Consider the following 18,762-nt stretch of genomic DNA (forward strand, 5'->3'; position numbering starts at 1 on the left):
AATCTCATAGCTCTGAGAATGCGATCCAGTGTCCTAGCCACCTTTTAACAGTGAGACACAAGGAAATGGACACAATTGCTTAAGGGCAGTCTTACATCCTGGTCACACAGCCATCTGAAGACAGGGCTGCCCAGTGGGGAGATGTACTGAAGGACTGAATCCTGAGGCATCTTCCTACTGCTCACAACTTACCCCCCGCCCTGAGATTGAACCTATATGGCCATATCCTTGTGGGAGGGGCCATGTCATGCACAGATGTTGTGGAAACGAGATTTTAGTCATTCCCTAGTGAGACCAGGGGAAGTGAGCAATTGCCTGGGAGCTGTGTGCCACACGTGAAGATATTTGGTACATGGTGATCTGGGATGCATACGCAATAGGGGTCACCAGAACATCTTCACCCTGCGTTCCCTCAGCTGCTCATATATTAAAGTAGCAGCTATTTATTGAGCATGCCTTGGGTGCCAGGCACTGTGCTGAGGCTACACAGGTGATTAAGACACAGCTCCTGTCCCTGGGGGAGGGACGTGTATATAGAACAGACAAGCCCACAGACAGGGAGATAAGTCAATACACACAAGTGCAATTAAGTGTGACAGGTGCAAAGGCATGGACCTGTTCAGGATGCAGTGGGCCACAAAGAGGGAGGCTTCAATTTGGATGAGTTGGGGGAAGGCATCAAGAAGGGCTTCACAGAGGAGGAGGCTCGAGTGGGAGTCTTGAATACCAAGCTAGTATTTGGTAGCACACCAATGGGCAACAGTGAATTTAATCGTTGATCTTCTCACACCACAGACACTTCTGTTCCCCTTCAGGCCACTCTGCTGTTGAGATTTCTATGGATGGGGTCCCCAGGATGCCATACCACCATTTAATTCCACCGTTAGTGAGCCTGCTGTGTGTACACACACACACACACACACACACACACACACACACACCCCCAGGATGCCATACCACCATTTAATTCCACCGTTAGTGAGCCTGCTGTGTGTACACACACACACACACACACACACACACACACACACACACACACACAGATTCTGCTTCCCAATCTCCTTCTGGTATACTGGGGTCTTCTAATCTCACCACACCCTGAAAGCTGGACACACACTGGTGTTGGCTTCTGTCATTTTGGTTCCCTCTCCAGCCAGCTCAGCACGTGAAACCCACCCTGGCTTGGGGACTTCTCAGTCCCTCCTGCCTGCCCATCAGTTCTCTGGTCTTTCTCTCTCCGCTCAGAGCCCCAGCCCCATCCCTGCGAGGTGTTCCTCGGTTTTCCCCACTGAGACCAAGCACTGAAGGGGAACAGAGGGAGAGGGGTGGGGGCAGTGAATGGGGAAGACAGCAGAGACTCCAGGCAGGCAGTGATTTTTTTTTCTTTTTATTCTATACAAGTGGGGAGAGAGCCCCTGGGGACAGAGGGCTACCTCAGCCCTCCTGTGAGGGAGTGGCCACCACCCTGAAGCTCTCTGCTGAGGGAGCCACGCATCGAGGGCATCCAGAGCCTCCCTCTCTCCAGGTTGCTCCCTCCCGCCCTGCCCCCCACCTCCTGTCCCCCGTGCCTCATCCTGCCATCCTGCCCCTGTAGGATGGGCTGGCAGAGGGGCCTGAGGTGCGGGGGTGGGTGGGGGTCAGTCCTTGTGAGGCACATGTTGAGAGGAGGGCTGGAGGGGGTACTGCGGTGCTGTCAGTCTGTTCCTGGCTCACTGGTTCCTGTGGGGACAAATCCAGGGAGCCTTGTTTCCTGGGCAGAGGGGGCCAGCCACCCAGTGTGGGGCTCGCCATGTTGGACAGATGGATGGGAAAGGGGCCTGCCCTCCACCCACCCCAATGGCACCTGTGGGGTCCGGGGGCCGTCGTCTGTCAGGCTCCAGCTTGTCACAGGACTGCGCCCGCCGTGTCCTCTTGGGCTTCAGGGGGGCAGTTCGGCGGCCCGGATCCAGGGGCCCTGAAATGACAGTCAAGGCAGGCCTGGCACGTCAGTGGGGCTCCCTGGCCCGGTGCTCATCCAGGCTGTGATTCATTTTGGGCCTGGGATGGGGAGCCGGTGTGGGCAGCCGGGGCCCAGAGGCGTCCTGAGCCCCACGCTAGCCAGGTGGCAGACCTTGGACCTCAGGCTCCTGTTGGTCCTGCTGTGAGCCCAGCCTCAGCCGGGGTTTGTTCATTCCTGGGGCTGCACCCCCAGCCTCAGCTTCCTCCTTGCCCCCTGGCTCCTGGGTGGGACGGCGGCCCCTGGGCACAGCCACCGGCTTGGGGGGCCGTGGAGCTAAAGGGGGGTCCTGCAGCTGGCAGAAGAAGGAAGATGCTGGGTCAGTTAGTCCTTTTGCCTCATCAAGGTGCCTCCCCACCCACCTTGCCAGCCCTCACCTTGGCATTCCTAGCAGGAACCGTCCTCTCAGGGAATAGGGCTCCCTCCTTCTCCTCCTCCCCATCTTGGGAGGCTGGGCTGGGGCTCTGACAGCTGTGGCTGGGGGCACTCTCCTCAGCTGGGGGATAGGAAGAGAAAGGCATATTTGTTGCATAGCCCTCCCTGTGCCCTGCGCCTATGAAGCCCTGGAGGCCAGGACTCCCCCCCCAGGCCCATTTGCTCCTGTGCTTCTGCCTTAAGTGTCCCCTTCTGCTCTCTCATTTCCTTAGCCCTTGGTCTCCAGGATCATCCTGAGCCTGTCACCTCTAGGGGAGCAGGGGTAGTCTGGTCCGGCTGTCTCTCTTGAAGAGCAGGGCCTGAGCCCCTTCCTGCTGGGGCAGAGCCAGAGCCTGGGCCGGGCCGTCTGGGTCCACATGCACGGCTGCCCATCCAGGGCTGCAGAGCTCCAGGGCCCTGCCAAGTCTGCAGCCTGGCATCCCCAGGACTTTGTCTGCCAGCCTGATTTAAATGATGAGAGCCTCAAGGAGAGGTGCTCTGGCGCCCTCACCACCCCCCCGCCCCCTGTCTCTATGGCTTTATGCAACCGGAGCCTGAGGATATACCACCTGGAAGGTGTTGTCTGTGGGTGTATCTGTGAGGTATGAGTGAGAGAGAGCTGAAGGGTGCTGGCGGTGGGTGTGGGCGTCCAACTCTTGAGGTCTCCTAAATGAAGGATGGAGCCCAGCTTCGGGTGTTTAACTGGTTTGTGTGGGGGATGGGACAACCAGCAAAGATGCCCCCAGTGCTGGCTCGGCCTGTGGGAACTTAAGTGGACATGGAGCTGACCATCTTTTTCTTAGAGGCTCCCTAAGTACCTAAGTGAAAGGTACCCTGAAGCCAGCAGAAGGGAAGTGTCATACCATGACCCTCTCCCCTTTATTCCTTCCAAGTTGCACAGCCAGAAGGTAAGTGGCTTGTATGTCCTCACTGGTGGTGGCTGAACCTGGACTAACTCAGAGTTCTGACCTCCGAGGCAGGACTCTTGCCTCTTCCTCGTGGCATCTTTCTGTGTGAGCTGAGGATGGCTTGGTGAGCTGTTTTTGGAGGGGTGTGGAATGTTTGAGGTGGGCCTGGCATGGCTGGTCCTTGCCCACTCTCTTCCCAGCTGAGGTGCAGGGAGAGGCCTTCTCTATAGAGGGTGCCACTCCTCTGACGGTGGCCAGAGGTGGCCCCTGCCCTAGAGAATTCCCCCACAATCGTCCAGAAAGTGTTCTTGTCTGCCAATCCTGGCAAAGCCACTTTTGTTCTGCAGGACCTTTCTTTGGATTCGGTTGTTTGTCTCTTTTGAATGTAGCTTTGTAAATATCCTTAAACATTCTCACTTCTCACTGCCCCACCTGAGTTGTAAATTCCCCGCTGCAGGGACCATGGCTTCTTTAGACACACCCTGGGCCTTCAGTGCTGCCGCCCCAGAAGAGGCGTTCTGTACCTATGTGCCATGTGGCTTCTGCACGGCGCATGGCGCTGAAGCATGGCTTGGTGCTTTGGGGTGGCGGTGGGGGCTTCCAGGCTCCGGGCCCTGGTGTGGAGGGAGGGGATGGGAAAGGGGGAGAGGCAAATTAGGAGAGGCTCCTGAGAGAGGGGTCAAGGCAGGAAGGGAGGGTGACCATTCTCACCTGCATCATCTGAAGAGCGCCGTTTCTGCCAAGCCTGGACGCTGCCCTCCAGGTCTGTGCCTGTGCCCTGAAAGGACAGCTCAGTCAGGTCATCGGAAAAGTCCCCTCCAGATGGGGACTACAGTTAGCAAGGGGCTCCTGCTCTAGCATCCCACGTCATTAGTCTCTAGACACTTGTGTCATTTCTTTCAGAGTGATACCCATACCACTCCAGGGGCTTAAGAAATGGCTTACATGAATGAAAATACTGTTAACTTTCATAGTGACGTGTTTATTTTATGTGTGATAGAAGAAAACATCACTCCGGTTTTAAAGATGATAATGCACAGGTCCAAGCTAAGTTACAGAAAGTGAGTTGATTTAAATTAAAATATTATGTAAATGATAACACAGGAGGTATGTGGAGAAGTAAAAATCAGTCCTAAAGGTGATAATCAAGTCACCGACGTTTTGGAAACAGCTTTGGAGGTGAGTATTTTTACGACTGCTCATTTTATAAGGAAGTAGAGGCTCCAGGAGGTTTAGTGACCCGTCCAGGATTCCATGGCCAGTGAGTCCTAGTACAGGCAGAGCTGCAGCTAACGCCAAGCTCAGCTCTCTCCACTGACTCACCGAGGACAGGATGTGGGAAGGGGAGGGCGCTAGACAGGGACCCACAGGACCCTCGATTCATCACCTTGCGCTCCCCTCACCTCTTGTTTCCCATCGAAGCTCCAACCCTTGGTTCTTCCCAACCCAGGAAGGGCAACACCATGGAGCCTTGGCTGCTGTGCCGTCCCAGGGGCCTGGCCCTCATCCCCTGGTTCTGACCCTTCGGTGCCCTGGAACAAGGTCTCAGGTTTACAGGAGGTTCCTGAGGGAGAAGGGGTTCTATAGGCAGCAACGGAGTGGGGGAGGACCCCTGCCCCTCTGAGTCCCCAGCTGTGGGGGTCGGGGGTGGGGTGTGTGTGTGGGAGAGTGCTGCCTGGACCCTCTGAGGAGTCCTTCTACTGCCCTCCTATGCATGCAGCGCTCCCAGCATGCTCTGGGTCACCAGGCCTAGCTTACTCTCAAGGAGCAGGGAGTTGGGATGACCAAAGTTCCCCAGAGCCCCGAGTCCTAGCATTCTCCCATTAACTGCCTGGGGTGGAATGGGCAGGTGGGCTATGTGTGGGACAGTAAACAGGGAGGACTCAGTACCCCCTGCCTCACTTACCATCTTCCTGCGGAAGGAAGGCCCCCGGCCCCCCCCAAATCCAGGGAGGAGGCCACTCTCCTCCTCTGGGCTCCAGCAGGGGGAAGAGTTGTTGCCGAGGCTGGGGGGGTCTGGGCTGGGGGGGCTCTCCTGAGTTGGGGGTGGGGGTGGGGGTGGAGGGAGGAGGAGCCCAGTGGTGGGGGACCCTGGCCCCTTGTCCCCCTTGAAGCTCCGGGGCCGGCGAAAGTGAAACAAGCCTCTGCGCCTCTTCTTCTGGAGTGGAGGCAGCGGCGGCTCTGAGAGGCCTGGCCGCAGGGTCCGCAGAGTCCGGGGGTAACTGGGCAGGGTCAGGGTGAGTTAGTGGGGTGAGTTAGTGACAAAGCCATGGGGTGATGTAAATGCCAGATGCAGAGGTTGCTCAGGGCCCAAGGTGGTTCTGGTGTTAGTTTAGTCTTGGGTCTCACAAACCTCCCACTTTCCTCTCATCTAGTCTCTCCTGCCGTTCTGTAACCCTTTCCATTCAGTTCTCAGGGGAGGTGGCGTCCTCCTCTTCCCTGTCATAGTCATAATCCTCCAGCAGATCAACTCTTTCCTCTCAGGCACCCCTCCCACCCTCTCCTTCTTCCAGCGTCTCCAAGTGACCCAGTTCCTTGTGTGTAGGACAGTGACTGAGAACATGCCCTCCAGGCCTCTTACCTAACTGTCATCCCAACCCAGGGCCTCCTGCCACCTCCCTCCTGTCTCTGTCCCCACCATCCCACTGTGGTGACCCCATCCTTTTTAGACAGCTGACCTGAAGAGATTAAGAAAGCATGGAAGATAGGGCTGGGTGGGGAAGGACGAGAACGAATGTGGGGGAAATGTCCCAGACACTGGCTTTGGGCACTGTCATTGGAGAGGCCTCCATGGGAGCTGGGCAGACACAAGCCCGCCCCCCACCCCCCAGGGCCTCGGGGCCTGCTGAATATGGGCCTCTGTTGAGGTGCCACACCTGGAACTTTCATCCATGACTCTTCGGCTAAAGAAGTCCTCCAGCCCCTCATCCAGGCGGGTGGCCATCCCATTCTCCTGACGCGTCCCAGGTACTGGCACCTGCTAGGAGGAAAGTCTTGTAGGAAATCTCATCAGGGTCAGGGAGCTCCCCTCGCATCCATTCAGGTCTTTCCCCTTTGGACTTGGACTGGCCTTTCTTGGCCCCATGGAAATTTAGACTTCAGTCTACCTGGGCATGTCCTAAACTTGGTTCTTGGCTCTATTCCTCACCAATGTCTGGCAGACAGATTTCCTATCTGTGATGAGGTCTAGCTCCCATCCAAACTGGATCATCCGTCAGCTGATGGTGGCTGAACTGGGTCCCTGCCAGATCCCCTGGGTCCCTGCCAGTGCCTCTGACATTTGGGTCCTAAAGCTACAACCCCTGGCTCTGGCATTGCTAAGTGAAGTTGGTCCTCCTTCAAGGCCTTAGGGACTTACACTGCGCCGACCAGGTCCTGGAGGGGTGGTCCTGGGGGGCCGGGGCCTGCCTTGTGTTTGGTGCCTTAGTTTATAGCCATGAGTGGGAAGCTCAGATAGACCTTCCCAGGAGCCACTAGTTGTGGGCTGGCTGTTCCCGAGTCCTGAGAACCAGCCAGGGGGGATTCCCAGACTCCCCAGCTGACTTTCCATGTCCTGAGGGCTCCCACCTGTGGGAACAGCAGCATTAGAGGGACTAGCAGAAGGAACAGGAAGAAAACAGAAAGGGAAACAGGGCCATTAGAATGGAAGCTGGGGACTCACTAATGAAGGCAGACACCGGCCGGATCTTGCGGCAGCGTTTCTGCTTTTTGATGGCCATGGTGTCCTGCAAAAATGGAGATGAATGGTGGGGATTGGTTGTTGCAAGTCCAAGGAGTCTCACCTGGAGCCACCATGCCTCATAAAGCCTTCTCTTTTGAGTCCCTCCTGCCTCCCTCTCCTCAGGTGGCTGGGGCATTGGCACAAGGGAAGAGGATGGGCTGGAGAGCGCTGGGGGATGAGATGAGGCTCAGGGAGGGGAGAGTGGAGTGCAGAGAAGTGGAAGGGGACAGGGTTTTGCCGGTTCAGGGGCAGGACCTCGGTTAGGGAGGGAATTAGGGGTGAGGGTGCTCACGATGTTGGTCCCAAGTTCATCATCTGTGGTCTCCTCGTGGTCATGGTTACGGCCTCGGCCCCGGGAGGACAGATCCTGCCCTTGGCTTGGCACCCCTGGTGGATCTGATAGTGTCCTTAGCTGGGCCAGGTGCCGGGCCTGGGGAAGGACAGGTGTGAACAGGATCCCCAGGAAGCTGCCCACCTCCCAGCGCCTTGAGGGAGGGGTTGGGGGAGACAGGATGAACTGAGGTGCAAGGCTTGCCATAGCCCGGCTAGGATTCAGAAGGCTTACCAGGCTCTTGTGGGAGTGGTATAGCTCCTGCAGGATCTCGTCCACTATGGAGTTAGTCAAGTAGGTGACGACTGAGAGCTTCACTTCACTGTGGGCACAGGTGGGGCTGCTCAGCCACCCCTCCCTGGCCTGAGCCTCAACCTTGCCCTTCCCTGGGTGCCTGAGGGAGAGGGCCAGCTAGCCTGGCTATCCAAGGAGGCCCTGAGATGCTGTCGGAGGCAGATTCGGTCCACCATTACTGTTTCCATAAAGGTATACCCAGTCCCAGCCACGGGCCCCCCAGCCTAGGCATTTGTGGATTGGGAGGGTGGGCAGAGAGGATGGCAGGAGGAGGAGCATGGAGTGCCAGCGGAACAGAGCTGGGTAAATTGGGGTGCTCAGTGAGCTCTGCTGGTTTCTGCTCTAAGATCAGAAACCAGTTCTCGTAATTTTTCTTTGCTTTGGTGAGTGGTGGCATCTAGACCCAGAATGAAAGAGGTCTAGAGTTGCAAACTGGGGGGGCTAGGGGGGTGGGGTGGATAGAGTGTAGTCCACATACTCCAATCACATCGATTTTCTTTGACCCTGCCTCCGAGGAGGCTCTGCTTTATTTCCAGGAGAGGACTCCAGGTGTACGTGGCTAAGTGTGTGTGTACACACTCACTGCCCGGCTCCTAACCCCCGGCTCAGCACTTAGAATTCTAGGGCAAAGATCAGTCCAACCCTAAATAGCAAGGTTGCAGATAGTTAAAAGATTTATCCCCTGTAATGGAGATTGTGCCATTCATTATTCATTGCTGAGAGCTGGGCCCCAAGTCCCTAAGTGTTCTGGGCCAAATCCAGCCCCTCCCCAGCCCTGTCAGCCTCTCACTCTAGCTTGTTCTGAATGTCCTGCCCCGCCTGCTCCAGCAGCGCCCCGCGGATGAAGTTCCGGGGCACAGTGACGCGCTCGGCCACATTGCTCAGCATCTTGTTGTGGCCCTCAGCCACACGCATGGCCACGGGGCATAACTCCTGCGTTAGGCTGACCATGGACTCCAGGATCACCTAGTATGGGAGAAGGGAGGCCAAAGCGCCACGGGTGGCAGGGTCAGGGCTGGCACCAAACCCAGGAGACTCTAGCCTTTCTATTCCAGCCCCTCACGGTGAGACTGAGAGGCCCGCAAAAGTCAAAGGGCAGTCACAGGGCCGGTCAGCAGCAGGGCCTCGGACACTCAGGCTTTCACCCTACCATATGGACGGGGAGAGTCTGACCAAGGATCAGAATCCAGCGGGGAGAGGCCAGCAATCAGAGGCCCAGATTGACGCTAGCAGAAAACATCCAAGCCTAGTTGTCTAGCCGTATCTCGGCACAGCGGGAATGTGGGTGGTCTCAACTCTGCATGTCCTTCTTGCCTCTGGTCATCTCTCTGTGCTGACCTTAGCCCTCAGATTAGGGATTGAGTCAACACTGGGTTCCCTCCTCCGGACTTACTTGCAGCTCCTTATCCACAGCCTTGGACACCTCGCTGGCTACTGACTCCAGCCTCTGCCGCACAGGCCCGTCACTGGCTAGCACGTGGCCCAGCTCATAGAGGCTGGGAAACAGCTGCAGAAGGAAGGAGTTATGATCAGAAGGCCAGAACCAGGCCTTCCTAGGTGCCCGGGTGCCCCGTGCTAGGAGGGCAGACACAGAGGGCAGGGCGTGCACACTGCTGGGTTAGGATGGCGGCCCGCCTGGGCTCTGGACGGTCAGGGAAGTGCGGGGCTGCTGAGGGCTCACCGCCCGGGAGTTCTTGGCATCCTTGATGAGGTCCCGAGCATAGAGCAGCTCATCCTGCACAGGCTCCAGGGGGCACAGCCTCAGGGCCCGCACCTCCTCCTGCACCCGTCCGCACAGTCGTTGCAGCATCTGGAGCACAGCCGGCAGGAGTGTCAGGGGGGACCCCACACCCCATCTTCCCAAGTGGGACCCCAGGAACCCCATTTCTGGGTCTCCTTGGGCAGTGCTATTGGCACCGGCACTGACAGGGGTGGTGGTGATGTCTCTGGATGACTTGTTCTCCCTGCTTCTGGGGAAGCCCTTCTTGGATGCCCAGTGCAGCTCCCGCAGTCCTGTGCACCCCTTGCTGGCGGGCCCCGCTGTTTGCCTACGTGTTCTCTCATAGTTGGGGCCCCTATTCTGAATGTCCTGCCTTCTTGCTCTCTCACATGCTGAGTCCAGTTATGGGTACCACAAGATGCCTCTTTCAGGACCCATCCCTGCACCCGTACACTCCGTCACATCACACCTGTGTCACCATGCCCCATGCATGCCCCATGTGTCCCAGAGGGAAACGTTTACTTGCTCGGCGCTGCTGGTCACCAGGCCTTGCTGCAACCTGAAGGCCTGCTCCTGGGGACATGTCTGGGAGTGGTTGTTCCTCACCAAGCACCACTGGATCTAGAGATGATGGGGCGGGTGGGGTCAGGGCCTGCGGATGTGAGCCGGCCCCTGCCCTTTGCTGCGCCACCCTGCTTAGGCCACCACCTTCTGCCAGACGTCCTCAGTACGCTCGGGGGCACTGCGGTAGGCTTGGGAGATGTCACTCACGGGGAAGGACATGAAACGCAGTGTGTGGTTGCTGTGGGACATAGAAGCACAGCTGGGTGGGGAAGAACTTGAGGAAGAGAGGCCCCTGCTCCCCAAAACCCACCCCTTGTTGACCACTTCTTCTGTCCGTGGCTCTTTCTAACATTTCTGTGCAAATAGGTCAAGCGGGTTGGTGTTGGGCTGGAGTAGTTCAGGCCTGGTCCAGGCACAAGAAAGCTGGGGGCTTAGGTCAGGGCAGGGCCCTGGTCCACTCACCTCTCCAGGGCCCTTGCAACGTCCAGAAAGCCCAGGGCAGATGTATTGTTCCGATCCCACAGGATAGTTCTGGGGAGAAGGGGAGCATAGCTTGTTAACTCTCCCCCTGGGTCCCTACCCCCCGGAGCCCTCATTCCCTTCCTGGGTAATGAGGCTGCCCCAGAGATGGCTCGGGGACTGCGTGTCTCCTGGAAGCTAGGGTCCAGAGCGAGGCAAGCAGGGAGGATGTGTATATGAGGGGTTGGGGCTCCAGGGCCGAGGGTGCCAGTGGGGGCCTCACCTGAGGGAGGAGTTTATCTGCAGGGCCTTCGACAGCATCTTGGCCCCGATGTCCTCCATGCCATTGCCGCTCAGATCCACCTTAGCCAGGCAGGTGTTGCTGCCGAGGGCGTTGATGAGGATGCTCGTGCGCAGCTTTAGCCGGGAGTCCGCCACGGACAGTGACTGCAAGGACTGTGGGCGCGTGGGAGTCAGGCCCCGTCCCCACGGCCCCTGCCCCTGGGGCCCCTCCCCGGCCTGGTCACTCACACAGTCCTCTTCCTGGATCAGCTGCACCAGCTTGTGAAGGATCTCCTCCATGGTCCTGCGGGGAGGCAGGGCTCAGGGCAGGAGGGGCGGGGGCTGTGCTCATGTATTGGAGTCGCAGGGAGCGGGCCAGAGGTAACACAGTGAGCCAGAAGGAGAGGTGGCTGATGGAGGGAGGGTCTGTGGTAGGGGAGGGGGCCTCACTTGGCCTTGACGTTGAAGTTCTTGCCCAGGAACAGGTGCTTGAGGGACTTATTCTTGCCAAGTGCCGGCACCAGTGTCAGGAGGTCCGAGTCAAACCCTGGCCAGCAGATGGGAGAGGTCTGGCCTTGAGGCCTGAAGCTCATAGGAGTCTCCTAAAGGCTTCTCCCCACACCTAGTACCCCATCCCCACCTGGTGCCCAAGAAGAAAAGCACCCCACTCACCATTGTCAGACAGATCCAGGCTGCCCACACAGGTGACAGCTCCCAGCTGCTCCTGCAAAGCCTGGGCTCCTGCCGAGCGGAGCTGTAGGGACCAGGTGGAGGCAGGGCAGTGAGACAGAGTGGGGTGGGGGTAGGGCACCTTTAGTGCTCAGAGACCAGAGTAGTCACGCCAGCACTCAAGGTCATACCAGGTCTGGGATGTGAAATCAGGAGACCCCCTTCTCCACACCAGATCCTTCCCTAGGGCTCTTTCCCCTTCTTTGAGTCAGAAGTCTCCAGGCCACTGCTCTGGAGTCAGCTCTCTCCTGCCCTCTGGTGGGAAAGCCTGATATCTCCCAACTCAAAGCTTTTAGTGGGGAGATACTGGAGACTGAAAATGACCTCTGGAAAGAGGGACGCAGACCACAAACTGAGAGGGGAAAGTGGAGGTATGGTCAAGTTGGGGGCGGGGGGTGTCTCAGAGGAGTAGTGCAGAGGCAAGATGTTCCCAGGGGTTTGACTTAGGTCAGAGGACTGGGTGGGGGGCAGGCAGCAGGGGTGGGGACGCACCTCACAGCTGCTGAGGTCCAGGTGCAGATCACTGAGGTGACTGTTGAGGGAGAGGCCCTGGAGCAGAGCCCTGTGGGAGGAAGGTCAGCAGGCCCACTTTTACCCCTTATCCCTTCTCTTATGGTTGCCCCTTGGACACTCCCGCAACCCTGCACCCACCCGACCTGAGGGCCTCCAGGGGCAGCTTTGTGGCTGACAGGTTGACGTGGCTGAGTGTGTAGGCGCTGCTGAAGAACTGCTTGAAGGCCGGTGGGGCCTCCCGGCCCTTCCTGCAGAGACCTCCGGGTTCAGCAAGGGAGGGGGACACCCACTACTTGCCCCATCCTTTCCTGCACCCCTCATGCTCCCACCTGTGGGAGCAGCTGTTGCGCGCCAGGTTGAGGTAGGTTAGGTGGGAGCAGCAGCCATGGAGCAGGGCACCCAGAAGCTGTGGGGAGAGACATGGTGGGTGTCACAGGGGTTGGGAGAGGTGCTGGGAGGGGTGGGTGAGGACTCCTCCTCCCTCCCCATTAAGATCCTGGCTCTTTACCCTCTGCAGTCAGTCTGTGAGCCCCACTGTGGATACCCACTTTGCCTCTTCATGCCTCAGTTTCCCCTCCGTGGAAAGTGAGTCTACTCCCTGGCTGGCCCCCAGGGGTGGTGGAGAGGCTCACAGACGGTGGATGTATAAAGCCAGGGTCACCACAGGCTCCTAAGGTGCCTTGTTCAAGTTAAGGAAAGCGTCTTTTCTTCCTGGTGGACTCAGTCCTAACCCAGGGCACCTGGCTGGGGATGGAGCGAGGGCTGGCTTTCAGGTACAGCCAGCACAATGTGGGTGGCGACCGGGACCCAGTGCCACACAGGTGTCAGCTATGAGCATTGCCTTGCAATTCAGCCGAACCTGGAGTCACACTGCCAGCTCTGCCCACCTCCGTACTCAAGGAGGAGGGTGAGGCCTCCCCAAATCACCTCAGGGCGGTACCCCATCCCCAAGCCCTCACCGAGTCAATGGCACAGTCAGTCCCCGCCAGGTCGAGGTGCACGAGGGCATTGGGCTGGGCCAGGAAACTGTACAGGGCCTGGGAAGGAAGGACAGGGGAGGCGTGATAGAGCCCCTCCACCCCCAGGCTACACGGCAGAGACCCCAGACTCTGGAGCCGCCTGACTGTGCTTCTGTAGGGGCTTGAGGCTACAGTCTGTGGACTCACGTTGGACTCGTCTGTGGCGAGCAGCCCAGCGTTCTTGCTCAGGTCCAGGTATCGAAGGGAGCTGGCAAAGGCTGGGTTGGCCCCGAAGGTCTGGCCCAGCGCCTGGAGCCCTGAGCACAGAGGGCACTGGGCTGGGTTGGTCTCCAACCCCACCTCCTCCCCTGGTACACAACACTTCCCCGCTCCCGAAATGGGGCTCCTTTCCTTTCCTTGATCCCTGGGATGCTGTGTGAGTGTGTGGGTACACCTCTGGGGCTCAACAGCCCAGGCAGGGCTGGTAAGAGTCAGAGGTCAAAGGACAGGGGTATCGATGCAAATACCTCGAGGGGAAATGGCAGTCTTGGCCAGGCACAGTTTGGTGAGGCCAGTGGGGAAGCAGAGGAGCTGCTGGCTCAGACTGAGGAAACCTGGGGGTGGGGAGAGAAATGGGTGCAGTGAGAGGCTGGGCAGTGGAAGCAGGTGGTGCAGAGTTAGAGTAGGGGCTCCAGTGGGGGACAGGCCTGGGGTCAAGAATGCTGGTGTTGGGGCAGAGGCTGGAGCAGGTTTGAGAGCCTTGATTCAGACCCAGGTTGGGCTCTGGGCTAGGACAGGGGTCTGCATTGTGGCGGGGGTAGGATTCTGGGCTGGGGCTCACCCTTGTCCTCGATGGGGTTGTGGGACAGAGTGAGGGCATGCAGCACACAGCTCCCGTTCTCCCCAAACACCCCGGCCAGCTTCTGGACAAAGTCCCTTCAGGCAAGGGGAGGAAGGATTTATTTGTCCCAGCCCCTGGGCTTCCCCTCCTCCTCCACCTGCCTGCCTGGCTGGGGCTGTAGAGGTCAGAGGCCCCTGCGGGTGGGGAGCTGCTCGGGGCCTGTCACGGAACTTGTCACCGCTCTGGAGTACCTGGGAAGTTGTGCTGAGGCAAAGCTCAGCTTCAGGTCCTCGAGACTAAAGCAGCCCACCCTGCTCGGTAGTTGATGGAAGAGGGGTCGTGGAGCTGGGGGTCGGGAGGCTTAGCTCTGAGTCCCAGCTTGACCACTGACTTGCTTTCTGCCCTCTTGGGCCTCAGTCTCCTCTTCTGTAAAGTGAGGAGCTAGATGAGAGAGCTCAGAGGCCTGTATCACGCTCTGAGGTTCTGGGGCCCTAAGGCTACGTCAAGGGGGCACCACTGCCCAAGGAGGAGTCTGGCCTCACGTCTTAAGTCCGGCATTGTCCAGCACGAGCTCTTCGAGGCTCCCTGACTTGCTCAGGGTATGTAGCACCTGTTCTAGCACTTCAGAGCCCTGAGGACAGAGGGGGTGCTGCGATCAGGAACCAGACAGGGTGCTACTGTCTCTCCCGTCCCCCACCCCTCCTAGTCCCTACCAGCCGCAGGTCCTTGCAGTAGAGTTTGGTGAACCACTGGTTGTAGGCTAGAGCTGCCACCATTAGTGCCAAATCTCTGTGGGGAGATGGAAGGGGCCAGGAAAGTGGTGAGCAGGTAGTTGGGGCAGGAAAGAGGCGACTAGAGTGGCTGGGCTGGGGAAAGCCTGGGTGGATAGAAGGCAGTGGAGGCTGGGGTTGAGGAGATAGAGCTGGGGCTGTGGGTGGGACCAGAAGGGAGAGCCTAGAAGGGCCAGGGTTGGGCTGAGGCTGGAATTCGGGGGTGGTGGTGGTGTTGGTGGTGTTGAGTCTCTACCCCATCAGCTTACCGGCTCTCCAAGTGGCTGAAATCCAAAAGATTGAACTCCCGGTTATCCTCGGCATGATAGATGGTGTCCACATCCTTGGAGAGGTGAAACTGGCTCACACCTGCTCCCCTCCTCCTCCTCTACCCTCTCTCCCTCTGGGTCGCACCTGCCCGCCTACTGGGTTCCTACCCAACGCACCCATTGCACCTCCTCACGGCAGTGCAGACCATTGTAGTCACACAGGGCAGCGTAGGTCTCAGAGAAGCCACCTGTGGGGCAGGAGATGAACTGGCTCCAAGAGGGGCAAGGGGGTGGGGAACAGGCTTGGGGGTCAAGGAAAGGTCAAGGTCATTTTATGCACTAGTGTCCAGGGTTCTTGCTCCACCACGAACCTCTGAGGTTCGGGAGCTGGGAATCCTCAGGGCAGGTGAAGCCTCATACACAAAGGACTCTGGACCAGGGGCAGGGAGGTTTAGGTCCCACTTTCCTCGTTGGCCCCTACTCACCACAGACACTGTGAGTAGTAGACGTGGAAGTCTCAGAGTTGGGGGACGTGTCTCGGGGCCCTTCTGGGGTGTCTGCATTTCCACGCCGGATTAGACACCTGGACGATGGACAAATCCATCCCAGAGAGAGGTGAAAAGAGGCTCTCAATTCTTCCCGTTATAGCTTCTGGATCCCCAGGACAAAACAGGAGCCGGGACATGAGTGCTGTTCTCCTCAGTCCCAGGAGCTCAGGTCCAGGGGAAGGAGGGCGGGATATATAAGTCTTCTGTCCAACCCCTTGAGAGATTCCTCCTGTGCCACTCACCCAGGGCCAGGGCAGACCTTGGAGAGGGCAGAGCTCACATGTCGCGTCACCTGGTCCACACTCTCAGCTGATGGCAGCCGCATGCTCACCATGCCACGCTCTGTTTCCACTAGGATCTGGGGGAGAGGGAGCAGCAGGACCTCAGATACTGACTCCATCCTCCTGCTGACCCAATAGTGGGGCCCCAGGCTTCGGTGCTCACCTGGTTCTGACTGAGCGTGTTAAAGGCCCGGATCTCCAGGACATTGAAGGAGCTCTCCACCTGGGGGAATGGGGATGCTCCTCAGCTCATGGTAAGAATTTGGCTGCCAGGCTTGGGAGGGAGCATGCTAGGTAATCTCCTGCTCCTCAGCCCAACTCACCTTGGCTGGGATTTTAAGGGGGAATAGGTGGAGGCGCCAGGAGGTCAGGGCCTTCAGAGAGAAGAAAAGAAAGTCAGCTGCAAATGGCAGATTTCTGTACCTTCATCGCCCTGCCCTCCTTTTGCCCCCTCAGCCTGTGTGCCCTGCCCGCAGCGGCCCTCTGCTCTGGGGTCCTCCCTCTCTCTCATGCCTCCCCCTAGTCTCCTGGGCATCTACCCAGTCCAGCCTGTTCCTCTTCCAGGTGGTGTCTCCTCAGCTTTCCCCGACTTGTCTCCTCTGCCCTCTGGGGTCTCTGCTCTCAGCAGTCTAACTACCCTTGAGACCTTCTCTTGCTCCCAAGCCCAGTGCCCTCACCAGCACTCGGTCTTCAAATTTCTTTGGCTTTGTCTCCAGCTTCACACGATGTTGCTGGAGAACAGCCCCTTGGCTCAGGCACCTCCGGATGCTGTCTGCAAGTGGGTAGGGGCCTGCTCAGAGTTCCCTTCACCTGGGCACCCCAACCTCTGCAGGGCTCTCCAGGGGCAGGGTCAAATGGGAGGAGAGAGACAGAGAGACAAAGGACAAGGACACTGACCTTTCCTTTTTGGGTGACTTTTCTCTTCTGTGGGGGGAGTGGCGTGGGGCGGGCTGTGTGTGTGTGTGAGTGTGTGTGTGTGTGTGTGTGTGTGTATGTGTAGTAAACTCTGGCTCCTGATGTTCTTGAGTCAAGGGACAGTCATTGAGTGACACTGTCTGTGGGAGGGTGTGTCTTACACTTCTGAGGGTGTGAAGGATTTTTCCAACCCATTCACTCCAGCAGCCGTGGACCCATACACAGTGAGTCAGCATGTAAGGGTGTGGGGGTGTCCCTTTGACTATATTCTAGTGGTATGGGTGTTCATATCTGCCTTTTACTATACATGTGTGCATGCCTTCTGAAGATGCCAGGGAGCCCGTGTGTGGCATTGGTGGGGATGGGGAAGTGTGAATGAGTATGCTGTGCTTGCAGTTGTGAAAGGGGCACAGAGCCAGAAGTTCTGGTGTGGGTGGGGGTGGGAAGGAGTTAGTGTTTAAATGAGCCTGTACCCATCTGCTGGCAGAACCATCCAGATATCTGAGGGGTAGAGAGAGAGAGAGAGAGAGACAGAGAGAGAGAGAGAGAGAGAGAGAGAGAGAGAGGTGTGGGGGTGCAGTGCTATAAAGATGTGTGTACACACATTTCATGATTGTGCGTGTGTGTGTGTGTGTGTGTGTGAAATCGCCACGGTGCAGCATGCCTCTGAGTATCCTTGAGCGTCCTGTCCTGGTCTCTGTGGGCTAGCCTGTGCTCCCACCTCTGGGAGTCAGGGTTGTGGCAGTGCTGGGGGCTTGGGCCTTGGTTGGGGCCAGTCTGAAGACCATGCAAAATAGGTGTGGGTGTGGGGTAGTGAGAAGACGGCAGGCTGGGACGCGCGCTGTAGGAGGCAAGCTGCAGAGACCCTGCTCTTGCATTTAGCAAGAATCCAGGCCTTCTTCCCTGACTCCCTACTTTGCTCCACTGGTCTGGGCGCTGCAGGGCGGCCAGGGGGGCTCTCCAGGGCCAGTTCCGGGGCGGGGCCGGGAGGAGGGGGGTGTGGAGCCAAGAGGCGGTCGGGACCAGGGGCAGCTCCCATCGTGCGGCGGGGCGGGCCTGGCTCCGCCCGGTGGGGAAACTGGGACTCTCCGTAGGGGAAACTGGACGCCTCGCTGAGGGGTGGGTCAGGTTCGCTGAGAGTCAGCCTTAGGGAGCGCAAGGGGACTGCACCTGTCACGGAAGATCGGGACGGGCGGCTCCGGGACAGGAAGGTCCTGACAGGGTGAGGCAAGGAGGGCAGCGGAGGATGCTCCGGGGACAGAGATGCTCCGAGCTGGGATGCAGGGGGCTGCCTTGCAGCCGGTACGCATGGGGGCGGGGGCGGGAGGCACCTGGGCTGGGGTGTGCCGCGGGGAGGAACGCACTGGGTCTGGGATGCTCCCAGACGGGGCGTCCCGGAGACCACCGCAGCCTCGTACCTTGCAGCTCGCGGGTGAGCTCCGCGCTGGGCTTGGCCATGGCGGCCGCTGCTGCTGCCGCTGCTGCAGAGGAGCCGCCGCCGCCGCCGGGGAGCCGCGGCACATGCTAGACCCGGCTCCGGCAGGGCCCGGGCGCTGAGCGCTGCAGCAGCCGCGGAGCCCGCTCCTGGCAGGGGCGGCTGCGCGAGCGCTCCTCCCCCCTCCTCCGAGCGCTAGGTCTCCCGCCCCTCCCGGAGAGGTGCCGGACTGAGCATGCGCGCCGCGCCTTTCGGCCGCGTGAGACCCCCGCGCGCGTTCGCGCCCACCCCTCCCGCCGGCTCCCGCGTGCGGCGCCCTGTGCGTGTCGCTTGAAGCCGGGGCCATCTCCTGGGCAGGGGGCAGTGTCCCTGCTGTCCCTGCTTGCCGTGCAACACACTCCTCGCGCATCGTGAGCAGAACCCATTTATTTCGTTTGTGGGCTGGGGTACCCCGGGTCATCCTTGCAAGGCTCCTCCCATTTTCCTGTTTGTCCGGGTGGGTTCAGCTCGTCCTCGCTGACCCTCGGGGCCCAGGGTGATGCCGGGAGAGGACTTGGCCATATCTGGGGAAGTTCGTCCTTCCTTTCCTGCTCGCCTAGCATTGGGGATCCCTGGGGCGTCCTTGGCACCATCCTTGCAGATGTAGCACCTGGGAGTCCCCGTGCCACCTCCCAGCTGGCAGCTCTGCAGACACCTCCACCCCAGAGCATTACGCTCAGGACCTGGCTCAGGGAGGAGGGTTAGGGGGAATCAATCCAGAGATCCAGTCCGTTCACACTTATGCTCTCTGCTTGGCTACCACACCTATGCACC

At 58.8% G+C, this 18,762-nt stretch overlaps 2 protein-coding genes across 7 annotated transcripts in view; one reads left to right on the forward strand and one right to left on the reverse strand.

Moving 5' to 3' along the window:
- Positions 1-1,374: 1,374 nt before the first annotated feature.
- Positions 1,375-18,735, reverse strand: CARMIL3 (capping protein regulator and myosin 1 linker 3). Of its 5 annotated transcripts, none has more exons than XM_019714440.3 (40): positions 17,933-18,734; positions 16,277-16,371; positions 15,923-15,973; positions 15,763-15,822; positions 15,561-15,676; positions 15,256-15,353; positions 14,948-15,018; positions 14,771-14,844; positions 14,445-14,520; positions 14,274-14,362; positions 13,732-13,826; positions 13,418-13,504; positions 13,098-13,207; positions 12,891-12,968; positions 12,261-12,337; positions 12,075-12,179; positions 11,911-11,980; positions 11,362-11,443; positions 11,140-11,236; positions 10,939-10,993; positions 10,691-10,863; positions 10,411-10,479; positions 10,093-10,186; positions 9,907-10,005; positions 9,346-9,474; positions 9,058-9,171; positions 8,455-8,630; positions 7,605-7,692; positions 7,332-7,469; positions 6,980-7,043; positions 6,677-6,885; positions 6,195-6,295; positions 5,225-5,540; positions 4,722-4,850; positions 4,030-4,096; positions 3,843-3,932; positions 2,374-2,492; positions 2,111-2,291; positions 1,844-1,954; positions 1,375-1,719 (listed from the first exon to the last, which is right to left on the reverse strand). In XM_019714440.3, the coding sequence occupies exons 1-40, from the start codon at positions 17,970-17,972 to the stop codon at positions 1,694-1,696; spliced, it is 4,119 nt and encodes a 1,372-aa protein (XP_019569999.3). In that variant the 5' UTR covers positions 17,973-18,734; the 3' UTR covers positions 1,375-1,693. The 5 variants fall into 5 exon arrangements, 3 of the variants coding, with proteins under 3 accessions (XP_019569999.3, XP_019570001.3, XP_088653094.1); XM_019714442.3 differs by having other exon boundaries at positions 1,388-1,719; positions 2,111-2,285; positions 17,933-18,735; XM_088796968.1 differs by having other exon boundaries at positions 1,388-1,719; positions 6,195-6,298; positions 17,933-18,735.
- Positions 15,745-18,762, forward strand: part of LOC109458300 (dehydrogenase/reductase SDR family member 2, mitochondrial-like) — a 104,397-nt gene continuing 101,379 nt past the window's right edge. For both annotated transcript variants that reach the window (XM_088796969.1, XM_088796970.1), the window contains exon 1: positions 15,745-15,853. The gene's annotated coding sequence lies outside the window, so the exon portion shown is untranslated. The remainder of the gene's footprint in view (positions 15,854-18,762) is intronic.

Source organism: Rhinolophus sinicus, chromosome 3 (assembly GCF_057876585.1).
Source record: "Rhinolophus sinicus isolate RSI-liver-muscle chromosome 3, RSI-T2T, whole genome shotgun sequence".
In the NCBI taxonomy this organism is placed as follows: domain Eukaryota; kingdom Metazoa; phylum Chordata; class Mammalia; order Chiroptera; family Rhinolophidae; genus Rhinolophus; species Rhinolophus sinicus.